Source organism: Tiliqua scincoides, chromosome 6 (assembly GCF_035046505.1).
Source record: "Tiliqua scincoides isolate rTilSci1 chromosome 6, rTilSci1.hap2, whole genome shotgun sequence".
NCBI classification, from domain to species: domain Eukaryota; kingdom Metazoa; phylum Chordata; class Lepidosauria; order Squamata; family Scincidae; genus Tiliqua; species Tiliqua scincoides.
This window is the reverse complement of record NC_089826.1, coordinates 33619638-33634724: the sequence shown is the minus strand read 5'-3', so window position 1 is coordinate 33634724 and position 15087 is coordinate 33619638. Positions and strand designations below refer to the sequence as shown.

Below are 15087 nucleotides of genomic sequence, written 5' to 3'. Positions count from 1 at the left end.
AGTAGCCATAGTAGCGAAAATGGATCAGAACTGCAGCATGTGGGTTTGACTCTGCCCCCCAAGGAAGTCACAGCTCCTGCAACTGCCATATTTTCTAGGCGGAAAAAATATATGGGCATAAACAACAGTTCCTCTCCCACACACTGTTCCTGCTAAGCTGTGCGGCTGCACAGCTCAGAGCTTGGCCAAACAGGAAGTCTCTGATGCATGACATCATTGCCGAATGCCAAATGATGCCCCACCCCACCATGCGGCATGTGGCACAGACCTTTTACAGAGAATTCTACTCCCAGGTCAAACAGCAGCTGATATTTTTAAAAATATAATTATGGAAATGCAATTACTTATTTTTTCCATAACATCTAGTCTGTCACATTATAACTGCTGGCAGATCTGCTACTCAATTTGCCTCTTCTAATGCAATACAACACAACACTTTTCTTTATCCAATTATTCATGTAACAACAGATAACCCAGCCTTCCAAATAAATCCCCAAAATTTGCTTCCCTAGAAAACAAAAAAAATTCCATAGCCCATTTACCAATGCCTATAGTAGACATTTGCAGCTCACTGATGGCCTGAAGAGCACACTTTTTCCTATTCACAAAAGCCTCACTGCCTGGTGGATACTGTTGTCTTGCCACAGGTAACCAAGTGACTGTTTACAAGCTTGGGATGATTCATTCAACAAGGGGGAAGCTTCCTATTTCAAGTTATTTCCTATTTCAAGAACAAGAGTTATTTTCTACACAACCCAACCTTTTTTTGCACTGACTTGACATGTACCGTCCATATTTTCTCGACCAGCATTTATGCAAGTCCACTTTTCCACACAGCAAACTCCAACTGCAAGCGGGGGAGTAGAGACGGTGGAACCTGTCTCATATATGGTAGTAATGACTTGAGAAAGGAAAATCATACCAGGGCCCAAATTAATACCTACCAGCCCCACACTTCTAGGGGTACTGAAGAGCAGGCAATAGTAGGCAACTGGGAAAGGGGGAAATACTACCTAGGATTTACTTATAGGTAAAACCAAGGAGGAGACATGGAGAAATACCACAAAATAACTTTATACTTAAGGAGAGTCTTTATACATGGGAGAGAGTAGAATCCCACAGATGAATGCAAAAGCAGGTACTTAAGACCTAACCTCAGTTATTCTGACCCAGGCCAGGAGATGGTTGGTGGTTCAAATCTCTTTCACTAATGGGGAGCACAGTGTTGTTTGCTGAGCAGTGCGTGAGAGAAGACAGACCACTGTTGCTGCTCCAGGATGGCCCAGCCTCTCTACCTTCTCCCACCACTCCCTGCTATTCTCTCAAAATCCTCATCTGCCAACCTTCCTAAGACAACTCCACAATGTCAGAAAAGGTTGCAAGAGGTACACCCACTCTATAGGGCTACATATGACCACGTTTAGCATCACTGCTCTCCAACTAGCCACTGGTCATAAACAGCGTTGGATACCCCAAAGTGACACTGGGGAATAATATGTGGCTGGTGAATAATTCAGTTACGGATCTGGAAACTTCAGTAGCAGATCTGATTGTGATATTAAACACAGGGATGTGTGCTTGCCCGTTCCCCTACCCCCAGACATATTCTCAAATAGAAGATGCTTTCACAATTAAGAATGTTTATTCCTAATGCACTGCTTTCAAATGCTACTAACTCATTACAAGGAGCCATTTTAACATCAAAGGAATACTGCAGTCAATGTGGCTGTCACATTTGCTTAACCTCCTTGGGAAATTCAAACTGAGAGGCAGTTGTGAGGTACTGCAGAACAAGAAGGTAGAATGGAGGTAGGGAGTACACTGAAACAGACTTGGTACAGGGTCCCAGTGAGACCTGAAGCTAAACTACAGAAGGGAACAGCAGCCACAGAAGATTTGGGGGAGCTTGGAGAAGCCAAGGGGATATTGCAAAGAATTGCAGCTCTCTATTATAGGGACATTTTCCAGTACAGCTGAGCACAAGAAGCTGTCCTTATGCTTAGAGATGCAAAGCACTGGAGAAAACAAACATTGAGGGGAAACACAGGGTTTTGGGGGAGGCATTTGAAAAAACATTGGAAAAAACTTCTTATGAAATACTGTCCCTTTTACAATGACAATGATTTTTTAAGGCATGGTTTAAAATATTGTTTTATCTGCCCTTTATCTCTTCAAAATTCTTTCTAATAACCATATCAGAACATCGATAATATCAGGCAATTATAATGCCTATATACTGCAGGAAAGCAAAACCCTCAAATCCTCTCACCAGCTTTCGTTTCGTCTATCTTCTGCAGTTTCTGCAGGGAACCAATTTCAGTTTGGAAATATGTGTTTGGTCCTGCATATCAAAATTTACTGATAGCTTTCTACTGTTAAACAAGAGGCAGATTTTAGGTTTTTTTCCAGAAACTGAGAAGCTTAGGAGAGGGAATTGTTGCTTTTGATATGTACCTTCATCCCACAAGTAGGTGTTGCAAGTTTTCAGTAAAGTTTAGATATGATTAAATATGCTTCAAATTTTTCCAAAATTTCTAGTTTCCCACCACCTCAAAAAAAGGAAACACTCATTTTCTCACATCTGCAAAATTTCCACCTCTCCTTATACCAAATCAAATACTGTATAAGTCCATCCATCTCAGCTGAAAAGAGGTAGGTCTCCAGGGCTTCAGACAGAGGTCCTTCAGCCCTACCTGGAGATGCCCATTATTGAACCGGGGACATTCTTCATACAAAGTATGTGCTCTAACAGCAAGCTACAGTCTATCCCTCCTGGTTAGAAAAGCTGCCCACTACTCCTATATGCTTTTTCCCATCACCGCTCTCCAACTGGTGGATCACAATCCAGAACTAAGTTATACCTCCAGATCCAAGAAAGGTCCCAGTAGTGAAACCACAACCACTTTCCTTTGGTGTTTTCTTTTACTAAGAGATAAAAGGGGGTAGGGGTAAATGATAGACATATGGGGAAAACATAGGAGTTGACCCCATGTTACAGGTCAACTTGAAGGTGGGCCCCAGCCTGCCAGTCTACTTGCACTAGCTTCTGATATCATGCCATAGGGAGAGGCCGGCCATTCTAGAACCCTTAGCCCTGAGGTTTTCAATCTGTGAAGGTCTGGGGAGGCGGAGAAAGCCCCCCAGGGCGTTGTGAGGCATCTCAGGAAGAGAAGTGAACACAGCAGCGCAGCGGCATGTAGTGGCCTCCCTACTTGCTGCTTTCATGGGAAAAAGCAGCAGCTGCAGCTGTGAATGAGGTGGGTGGGGCAGTATGAGGTGAGGGGAGTGTGAAACATGGTGGAGGGGGTGGAGCCTCCCGCTGTCAGGCTTACCCCCCCCCAGAGAGAAGGCTTAGCAGGTGAGGAAGCGAGCAGGAGCCTCCTCCGTAATGGGAGGAAAGCTTCCCCCCCCCAGGTATAGAGAAATCTCCTGCTCCCCTCCTTGCCAGCCAAGTCTTCTCCAGACCAAGTGAGTGATTTGGAGAAGGCTTGGCTGGCGAGGAGGCAAGCAGGAGCCTCCTCCATATTGGGAGGGAAGCTTCCAGTACAGAGAAGGTTCCTGCTCGCCAGCCAAGCCTTCTCCAGACCAAGGGGAGCCGGAGGCCACAGAGGATCCGACTGGCAAGCTCGCTCAGTGCAGGACCTTGCTTACTGGCTGGGGTGCTACATTTGATCAGCACAGAGCCCCCTCTAGCTTCTGGCCTCCTTCCCAGTCAGGAGGGAGGTGTGCATAGTCCTCCTAGCAGGCTCCAGACCGGGAGGGAAACTTGAAGCTAGAGGGGGCTCCACAAGTAAGTGCACTCAGCGAGGGGCTTCCCTCCACCTAGGAGGGAGGGAGCCCAGAACTTCATCCTATTCACACTTTACTGGGAGTAAGCACCAATGACAGTAATGGAACTTCTGTGTAGACATGCATAGGATTTGGCTCTCACAGCCCAATCCTTTGCATGTCTACCCAGAAGTAAGTCCCATTAGAGTCAATTGGACTTACTCCCAGGAAAGTATGGATAGGATTAGGCCAACAATCTGTTCTTAGTCACAGGGTGGGGGGAAAGGTGCAAGTGCCACAGTCTGCATTCCTCTGTCTAGTCTGGGGGGAAGTGGGGTGGGGTCTGTGTGTGTTTCAGTCAGGGCATATGTGCAAGCATGTCCCCCACTATCTACTATCTACTTTGGTGTTGAGTTGTGGTCTCACTCTGTGACAGCTTAGCCAAGAATCATCACCTCTTTCTCTTCTTCCTTCCACCCGACCAAAAAGAAAAAAAAAGCCACACTTGAACAGTCAAGCTTTGTCTCCCAAAATGATTAAAAAATAAAAATACATATTACTTTTCAGCCCTCCCCTTTTTTCTCCTGACTTTTTTTTCTTTTTGGCATCCCACATTGGTTGCTACTATAAGATAAACAGTCTCTGGCATAACGATCCTATGCATGTCTACTCAGAAGTAAGTCCCATTGTGTTCAATGAATCTTATTCCCAGGAAAGAGTGTTTAGGATTGCAGCCTGGGTCTCTGTTTCTCATCAGTTTGCCCAGCAAATTTCTTCACTTCTCTCCCCCCCCTTTACAAGAAACAACAAAGCCACTTTCCAAAATTCTCCAGGTTTGCTGCTACAAACCTAGGGTGCTGGCAGCTCCGGCTTCTCTAGTTTTTTGTTCCCTGGTGCCTTCAAATTCACTTTTTCTATGCTTGTTTGTATAATTATAACACCTTCATCCCAATTTTGGAGGTAATGAAGTGGGGTTATGTAAGTCGCCTTGGGTGCCCTTTGGGGAGAAAGGTGGAGTGAGTATGTATGTGTGTATGAATAAACGGGGAGCTGTGACCAATGGCCACAGGGGTCAGGGGAGCCGCAGGCTGAAAATATTTGAGAACCATTGCGTTAGCCAATGTGAATACCTTTGTGAACACCCATTATGCATGTTGGTCACCAATCTTTACCCAGAGTCCACTGTCTCACACACAGGGCAGACATGAGGTCTTTTATCTCCTTTATGCTGTGGAATGGCAAAGATAACAAACAGAGCAAAAGATCCCATCATTTTTAAGCTTTTTATCCCAACTCCAGTACAAAATAAGACAAGGTAATCCCCCCCCCCCCAATATTTTATCCATTTGCTCAGATCCTGTGGGAGACAGGGAAAAGGTGAAGTCACCATGGGGATCCTGGATTTGTCAAGTCCTGAAAACGGAATACAGTACTGTAGAGCTGCATTCACTTTTCAGAATATTTTGTGGCTATCTGAATGGTATTTCTCTTTGAAACCTGGGCAGAGGATCCTTTAAGTAGCTAAACATTAAGATGAACGGTAGGGAAATACGTGTCTTCAAGTTATGTTTTCGAAACTTCCTGAGGATAGGGCATTCTGCCAGACTTTCCTGGAAGCAGATCATTCACTAACCACCACACTAGGAGACACTTGCTTAATTAACTCAACGACTACCTGTTTTCACTTGTCAAGTGCTGGAGGGCACAACACAAGGCTCATTCAGGCTTTATAGCAGAGATTACACCATCAGGGCCATTAACAAGATAAGAGCTTTTGTAGTTGTTTTCTGGCAGTTACCATAATAGCTGATCTAGGATTCCCATTACCTATCTGTCTTAGTGTTATGCTCCTAGAAACTTTATAACCACAAGTAAATGCATGCTTGGATTTGCATGGGGGATATCCCTGTCTAAGCTTCTATAAGCAGCCATAAGGCTAATCAGCATAGGTTAGCACCTCTTCTAAGGATCACCCTCACTAAGCAAGCAACTGTTCACAACCAGTTCCAGATTGCTGAAGGGCTTGGGCCAAAGCCCAGTCTTAGGCCCCTATACCCAACAACGCTTACCAGGAGCAACTCCTCCTGCACTTCCTACTGGTCAGGGGACCATTTTCTAGAGACCCCATAATGAGGCAGGGTCTCTAAGGTATGATTGGCAACCTTCAGTCTCGAAAGACTATGGTATAAGCCAACAGCACCTGGTATTCCCAGGGGGTCTCCCATCCAGATACTAACCAGCGCCTGACCCTGCTTAGCTTCCAAGATCAGACGAGATCGGGCATATGCAGGGTAGACTGCCAAGACGGTCTCTAAGGATGCTCTCATTTTATAGATGGGGAGATGGGCACAGCAGCAGCATGAGTCTCTCAGTCAACTGCCAGTGGTACCCTCAGTAACCTCAGGGGTTCAGAGGTCAGTTCTCTGATGAACGTGGGCCATCGACCAATGCCAAACCCAGCTGACCTGCCACCAGACCTGTTTGGTCAAAGGACTTGCTGATACCGCTCCCTGACAGATCATCAACATTCTGCCCTGCCAAGAACAGCAGAACAAATGTATGTCCTGTCACATACTGTCGCAGCTGAGAACACTCTGAGACAGTCCTAGGGTTATTACAAAGTCCAGAGCCACTCTTGAAAGTTCCCCAGGACCACCAGTCCTCAACACCAGGCCAGAGACTGCTTCTGCCAGCTAAAAAAAGACGTTTGCAGCTGGGTTGGCTGCACCCAACACCAGGAATAGACATGCTCCAATATCATCCTATTAGAAAGTCACTCTGTGGGTTGCATGTTGACTCCATTTGCAACAAAGGTTATATTTCCAGATTGTTCAAATAGCATTTGGTATAAAATTTCCTCAACTTTTGACAAGAGCAACTCTTCTTTTAAAACAAATTTGCATCTTCAGATTAAGCTAATTGCACTGACTCACACCATTATCTATTTCAATAGTAGATTATTTCCATGGAACAAAAATTTATTTCCAGTTACCTTTTCCCACCAAGCCTCAACAAATTGGTTACATTTTCCTTTATCTTCAACATTCCCCCCCCCCCACTTCATAAGTTAACTTTAGAGTGGGCATTACAGAATTACTTTCTGCATCAACATGCAGGTGAAGTTCAAAATATGCACAACCAGAGCTCAGTTGAATGCTAAAATGTTTGACCACAAAACACACATTACTGAAAAGCCCCCAACCTCACGAACAGTTTAAAAGCGAGGAACTCACCTCCATTAAAGCCAAAGGGAGCATGCCAATAAGTTCAGTATTGTATTATCTGAACTTACTGAGTACTACTACCTGGTAAAGCTGCCAGACCACAGAGTTCAATGCACTTTAAAAGCATGACGCAAGATACCAGGTGAGAAAAAGAGGAAGTATATTATCAACAGACGGTCTTCTTGATGGTCCTCACCATTTCTCCATCCCTTACATTTTTCCTTCATTTCCTGACACCTGCCCATTCACCCCACCATCAATAGCGGTGTCATGAAACGGACAAATTTAGAAACAGACCAAGAAGCTATAAAAAACATATAAGACCAAAGCCATTTTTGACTGATCTCACTGACATTCCTGTTACTTGGTGAGTCAGTTCCACCAATTTTTAAAAAACATCCTTCCACTAAGTGTACATAGGACAGAGATCTAAAAAGCTGTGATCATCAAAAGAATTAAAAGCAGGGCAAGACATTCTAGAAATTACAAAGTCATAATCACCCCAAGGAGAATGGAACAATACCTGTGTCTTTAACACCCTGTACCTTTACAGGTGTCTAACACCCTGTATCTTTACAGGTGTCTAACACCCTGTACCTTTAGAACAGCAGTGTCCAAACTGCAGACTGTGAAGTTCAACAAGTCATTCCCTTGCAACATGGAGTTTTCCATTCCGCACCACAGCGTCCTTCCATCTCCACCCAGCCTCATGCCAGCCGGCCATATCCTCTGGAAAAATTGCAGCGCACAGGCATCTGGGGTGACAGGAAACTGAAGCTGCTGGACACCACATGGCTGGGGGAGATCTGGTACAACAAAATAATGCTGTAGAGCAGAATGGAAAGCTCCACACCACATGGGGACAGCTCTTCCAGATTACTGGATCCAGTGTTCAGGTTTGGCACCTGCCGTTTTAGAACAACCCCAATATTCATTACCCTGACTTCCTTGGAAGAAAGATGAGAAAACAGCAAACCAACAAAATACAACACACACCAAAGGAAAGCTGCAATTAGCAATGTACTGTACAGATTTACAGAGTTCAACATAACTTGCGTATGCTGGAATTAACATGGACAGAGAACACTTGAGTTCAAATGCTTATTTGCTGATAAACGTTTAGAAATTAAAGCTACTTTAGGTTTGCTTTCCAATAACAGGGGGCCAATAAGACTCAGGGCAGTACTCATTCCCATTCCACCACTGCTCCAATAACTCCACCAGTTATTAAGGAACTAAATAAAAATGCCACAGCAACTAAAAATAAGCAAGTTTTTTAAATTTCCATCAACAGAAACTAGGACTTTTCAGTACTGAATTCTAGATCCTTTGGATGAGGCATCTCAATCGGCTATCATTAACAGGGGCAGTTGACACACAATCCGATTAATTTACCAAACATTTTTGCTGGAAGAACCCATTTTTCAATTGCAAAAAGGATAACAGCTTTAGATCTGCATCTGAACTGATAATTCTCTCAAATGTCAGTGCATCTCTTCAATGAATCAGCTCATATATCCCCATTCACACAATTAAGGCATAAAATTATAATAAAAAACCAAGTATCATTAAGTTTCCCTCTCCCTCTCCCCCACACACATATACCCCTCCACTGCCAGCAGGGCCCCAAAACACTTTGCACTTATCTAGCACCTTTCATCCCAGGAGATGTGCATTCATTTATGATGCACCAGATGTAATACCTTTGAGAACTCCATAAATTATACAACTGGAGAATATATAATGTACTTGTTTGGACAAATAAAATGTTGTTCAAAATGGTATTTCTACCACATATGGTTTTCTGTGTTTAAAGAATACCAAATCTTCATCATCTGGAGTTTGAAGAGATTCTTATGAAACTGATTTCATACGGAGTATTACCAAATAACAGGGCCCAGTGACAGAATCAAACTGACATATTGAGAAATGGAGAGTTTGGTTTCTGCTTACCTACAAATCTCCATCTCTCTGAGGAGGATAGTGACAGTCTGGACAAGTCCTCCTGGGTTGAGAAGAGGCAGGATCAAGGTTCAAGGGAGGGGGGTGTTTTCCTCAAAACACCAGTGTTGGGAACCCATCCTCAAGAAAAAAACTAATTTAAAAAGTGTAACAGAGACATTTGGTTGTATTAAGGCCCTTAGCCCTAGCACAATGAAAAAAATTAAAAAATTTAATGTTTCTAGCTAGTGTCATGGTTCCTAGAATTTGAATAGCAATCAGAGTTTGCACTGGCTCTAACAACAAGCTCCAACAGACAAGATTCTCTCTTTTCTTCAGCAGAGAGGAAAATGAGTCTCTAAGGATGGATTCAGAACAACCCATTTCTCCTGGTGATAAACTCACCCCAGGCAAAACTTGCTAAACCGATATTTGCCTGACAAAACTTCTCCCTGGCACAGTCAACATGTAATGGAAGCTTCAAGAGACCAGATAGTCATACAATAATCACAATGAATGAGTAACACGGCCATGCAAATCCATCTTAAATGCCAACCCTCACTGGAATATTGACTCACAGAGTCCATTTAAAGAGCTGAAGAAGTGCATGCTTACAAATATGTATGAAATGACTAAGTATTATGCAAAATGTGGTTTTAGTGCTTTGTCAAAGCACTAAAAATAAACTAGATGCTGAAATCAGGTCAAAGGAAACAGGTTCCTCTGTCCTCAAAATTCACAATCTAAGCTTCTGGTTTCCAAATTAAGTAATACAAATGTCTAAAACAACTGGTGTGTTTTTTTTTTCTGACATGAGATAAATGAAAGCATTTCAAAGGTGAATACAACCCAATCTTGAGCATGACAGTGGTATCTTAAATCAAGAGTAGGTAGATAGATGAACGTGTTGGCGAACAAGTCACACTTCCAACAACCTCCATGTCACATGGTGACATCATTGGAAACCTCATGACCCATCTGCATGGGTCTCACAACCCAAAATTTGGAAGGCATCAACTTAAATTAGACTCTTCTGAATGTTAGTGCCCTGTAGTAGTAGTAGTACCAAGAAAAATCATCAGTTCCTTTATCTGAATGTTAAACAAGGTGTGCCCTGCATGTAAAGAGTTAATAAAAAACCAAACTAATATGTATTTCATCCATGATATATATTGCAAATATAGGAAAAGGTAAAATAACTTGACAAGCAGCCCCAAATCAAACTTTTCTTCCTCTTTTAAGACTTGACAACATTTTTAACCAACTTTGTAACATTTTTCTTGAACACTTGGTACCACAAAAAAGCTTTCGTTTATAAAAAGGCTAAGAGATTTTATTATTGCCTGCTGTGTAATCAGTAGCAAAGCCTTAGGACGCCTTACTGCTGTTCACCTATTGAAATCTGTTTGAATTTCGAAAAGCCTTTTCATCTTAACATTCTACCCAGCAGATATGCAAAACACCTTTGTTATTTAAAGCGTCACATTAAAAGTAATGGTTTTTTAAGAAATTCATAAACCTGGTGCGATCCAAGCACAACAAAAGAAGCACTTACTGCCATTGTCGTCAGAATCCTCACTGCTGCTGGGAAGTCGACCTCGTTTCATGATCTTCCTGGGAAATAACAGGCAACCTAGAAGGCAACATGACAGGAGTTAACCCACAACCACAACAACACTACACTCATCAAGTTCTTTATCCAGCAGCATTCCAGGACTGAGAGTTCACAAATGAAAGCAAGTGACATTAAACAGCACATGAAATATAAACTGTAAATATCCTGGAGATACTTAATTAGATATCACATGTGGTGGCACAAAAAGAGATCTGAGGATAGGTGAAAAGAACCCTTAAGCCATGTTCATCACAAGGCTGCTGTAGGAGGCTTTTTGTTCTTTAGATATTATTGATTTTAGAGAGACAAACACAGCAGATACCTGCCTCTATATGGCCCTTGTAAATACTAACATTGTCTGAAATGATCCTGAAGAGGTTTTAATAGCTGTGGAGGTATCAGAACAAGACTAGTGACGAAGGCTGACCCATCAATCCACAAAGCACTCTACTGTATCTCAGTAGAGATACAGTGCCCAATCTTATCCAACATTCCAGTGCCAATGCAGCCATGCCAATAGTTACCTTGTAAATGAGTTAGATCAACTGCCCCTAAGAAAGAGTTGTAAGTCTTGAAATGCACTAGACTTCTAAACCATTTTCTGTGTACCTGTGTGGCTTCTTACATCTTCATTTTTGCAATTTTATACAGGTATATCCTGATTAGAGAGGAGGAGCTCCCTAGCATTTCTTTCTGGTTATTAATGAGTTTGAAGAGTAAGGATACTTAAGAAACTTCTTGATGTGTGTCACTGTATTTCACAATCCCGTTGGCTTGGAAGCCTGGCCCAACGCATACCTAGATCATGACTTAATACATCCTGAAAAATCTTTGAAAAGTGGATTGAACTAAGATATGACAAATCTCACACTGGCATGGGAAGGTTGGTTAAAACGCCAAAAATCAAGTAAACCTCAAGTGTACCGAAATCACCACATCACATCTTGAGAAACTCTCCTGCAGTGTCCGTTAAACACAGCTGATGCTCTAACACATTACATTATACAATAAATGTGGGCTCCCAATTACAAAATAAAAATAGCCAGTGAGCATCCAAGAATGAAAAGGCCAGGAAAGGGGGGGGAAAAAAGCGAAAAAGCGGAAACATGACACAACAAGTGAAGCAAAGCATGTTCAGCATGAATTAAAGTGACAAGTACTCCAGGACATGCATCAAATCTCATGAGGCTTTGTTTGCCATGTTTCAGTTACAATGGGGGCTAGCCAAACCATTTAGCAGCAAAATCCCAGGGCACGCCTTCCAGGTGCAGTTTCAGGAATCAGCTGCCAACCTGATTTGCTTCTAGATTGGTGCACAAAAGCTGAACGAGCTGGATTCTCACACAAGTCACAACTTCTAATAAGCAGATTCACTGGCTTTTACAACATAAGCGCACAGTCACATGATGCACTAAAACTATGTCTAATTGTCATACATCAGCTTAACAAGAAAGCGATACTAAACTACAAAAATATTAGAGGCAGGATTAGATGGAGATACGCACAGAAATATGGATGCCATCTCTCACAGAACACAAAGTACTGTAACTGCCCTAATATGGTAAATTCTGAGTTTTGCTTGCTTCTATACAGCTCCAGGTAAACGAAACTTCCCATTACACAGGCCTACAAAATTGAGGGTCAGAAAAGTTTTTCCCAAACTTTATGGTGGTTTGATATGAATTTGGGGTGCCAATTCCAAAAATGGCATCTGTTTTGCCCTATCACATCTAGTTTTGGAGATATGAGGAAGGTGCTTGAACCATTCACTAAAGAGGCTATACTATATCTCCAAAACTAGATGTGATAAGGCAAAACGGATGCCATTTTTGAAATCAGCACACCAAATATACCCAGGAATTGGTGTAACATTTAAGGAAGCAAAATATGTGTTGGCCTGCATTATCAGTCTGATTCAGATATTTTGGGGCTATTCAAGCTATAAGAGCAGACAAAGCACACTGTATGAACATGGCCCTGATGAAGCAGTGAGGTAAGGGCCTCACACTTCAAGCTCCTATTCAGAAGTAAAGACAGTGAGCTGTGGGCTCTACCTACCCATGTGTTCCAAGAGACTGGAACTAGAATGTGCCTCAGTGCAACACTGACTGAAAGCAAGACAATATGAAGTTTACAGACACAGATTAACTCAGATTAAAAGCCACTTACTGGTGGCTGACAGACCACCATCGATAGGCACAGAACGTGAATACAATGAACGAGAACTGACACTTGCAGAAAGTCACAAAAATTTGGGTAGTTGCTATCAGCTAACAGAGAAAACTGTGTTCTGTTCCTGGGGAATTCTGAAGTGTTTCTTCAGACAAAACATTCCATTTTTAAAAGGATTTTTGAACATTTCAGCCAAGTGGTACAGAAAACAAATTCTGCAGCTAACATCAACAACACCTGTTAACTGGGCAAAGAGACACCTTTTAAGTGGCGAGTCTCTTATACTTAACAGGGAGACTGTAACAGTCCCTATTTATTCCAGTGCTGAAACACACCCAGTTGCTCTTTGCTGGGGTCTCCCTGTTTGCTTTTTTCCCCAGACTGGGAGTATCTTTTGGAACAGGGACTTCTCATTTGGGCCACCTTCTCATCTCTTTAGCTGTACAAAACGACTGATAACTTTTGCTGAAAAGCGGTATAGAAATATTCTAATAAATTAATCCACCACCAATTGCATGCATTTGACGTGCAATTGGCCTGCATCTTGCATGCGACAGCTTCATACGGTTGGCAAACCAAAAATGAAAAACCAGCAGTTTAAATATTGCAGGCAATTCTATCTGCCTACTTACTAAATACATGACCTGGAGGGAGCCTGACATTGGAGAAAGAAGCTGCTATTCTTGCCTGCGCCTTGTAATTTTTAAAGAGACTGTATGCATTTTTCAGATGTCAGGGATTTTCAATTTTGTGTATACACTATTTTAGCTTTATGGGCCAACTCTGGAACGCAACTCTTGTGCAAAATGTAGGCTGACTATACATACATACCACACACACACACCCCACAGATAACTTTTTGACATGTTTTATTAAAAAGTCCAAATATCACTTCAAACAGCCTGTGCAAGCCTGAAAACTGTTTTCTCCTTTAGTATCTATTGTTAACTATGAAGACGTTCTACTGTAGCCACAACGGTAGTCTCACTTAAGTGAAGTACTTAAGACCGTATTAGTTCTACAATCTTGGATTATCTACTGCATGATTTCTGTTTAAAGGCAATTTTTAAAAATGTTTTTATTCAAGCTTTCAAATGCAAAAGTGTTCAATAAACAAAAATCATAAAGTTGTATGTAGCAAAAATTATCAAAGCAATGTACTATACACAAGGACAGCAACAGAAAGTCAGGCTCCATGGAAGCTCCAAACGGGATCAGCCACAGTACAGTCAGAGATATAATCAATATACAGAAACAGGGTAGAAGGCAAAGACATAAGAGGAGGTAGTTTTCAGGTCATATACTTCAGTCCCACATGTTTCTCCAAAAGGGGAGGTCTTGCAGTGTAGAAACATGGAACACTTCCATTCTTGTTGACAAATAATAGGGGACCAAGTACTAAAGAATGGTCTCGCTTGGCTTTAGACCAAGACAGATGGAGTTCATGGGTAAGTTTCTCTGTCAAGGCTACATGCCATGTTCTTGTGTAACAGGAGTTCATTGATAACTGATCAACTTTTAGTGAATGGCACTTTCCACTCTAGCTGCTGCCAACGGGAAAATAATCAAATTGATGACACGCACTGCCAAATGACAGCAGCCAAAACAGGGCATTCAGGCCACTAACTACAAAACTGTTCAATTGAGAATTTCTTTGCTTTGAGTGCTTAGGTTGTCTTTACTTTTTAATAGCCTAATTCTGTGACTAACAGAGCAATCCTATGCATCTTCAGCCACAAGTTCAATTGGGTTCAAAGGGGCCTGATCCTAGGTAAACACAGGATTACAATCTAAACTGAGTTATGGGGAAGAGATAATGTTCAGTGGTGGAGCACATATTCTGCATGCAGAAGGTTCAATCAGGTTCAAGACTCAATATCTCCAAGCAGAACAAAGAAAATTCCTGTCTGAGACCCTGGACCACTACTGCCTGTCTGGAAATGGAAAAGGCAGAAAAGAGAGCAACTAAGATGATTACTGGGCTGGGGCACCTTCCTTATGAGGAAAGGCTATGGCGTTAGGGCCTCTTCAGCCTAGAAAAGAGGCGCCTGAGGGGGGATATGATTGAGACATACAAAATTATGCAGGGGATGGACAGAGTGGATAGAGAGATGCTCTTTACACTCTCACATAACACCAGAACCAGGGGACATCCACTAAAATTGAGTGTTGGGAGAGCTAGAACAGACAAAAGAAAATATTTCTTTACTCAGCATGTGGTTGGTCTGTGGAACTCCTTGCCACAGCATGTGGTGATGGTGTCTGGCCTGGGCGCCTTTAAAAGGGGATTGGACAAGTTTCTGGAGGAAAAATTCATTACGGGTTACAAGCCATGATGTGTATGTACTACCTCCTGATTTTAGAAAT

The 15087-nt window shown here is 42.3% G+C and overlaps 1 protein-coding gene across 5 annotated transcripts in view; it reads right to left on the bottom strand.

Annotated features, from left to right (window-relative positions):
* JADE1 (jade family PHD finger 1) overlaps window positions 1–15087 on the bottom strand; it is a 99346-nt gene that overhangs the window by 38729 nt on the left and 45530 nt on the right. For all 5 annotated transcript variants that reach the window (XM_066631596.1, XM_066631597.1, XM_066631595.1 and 2 more), the window contains one exon: window positions 10489–10566. In XM_066631596.1, coding sequence (XP_066487693.1) covers window positions 10489–10540 — 52 coding nt within the window. In that variant the 5' untranslated portion in view covers window positions 10541–10566. The remainder of the gene's footprint in view (window positions 1–10488; window positions 10567–15087) is intronic.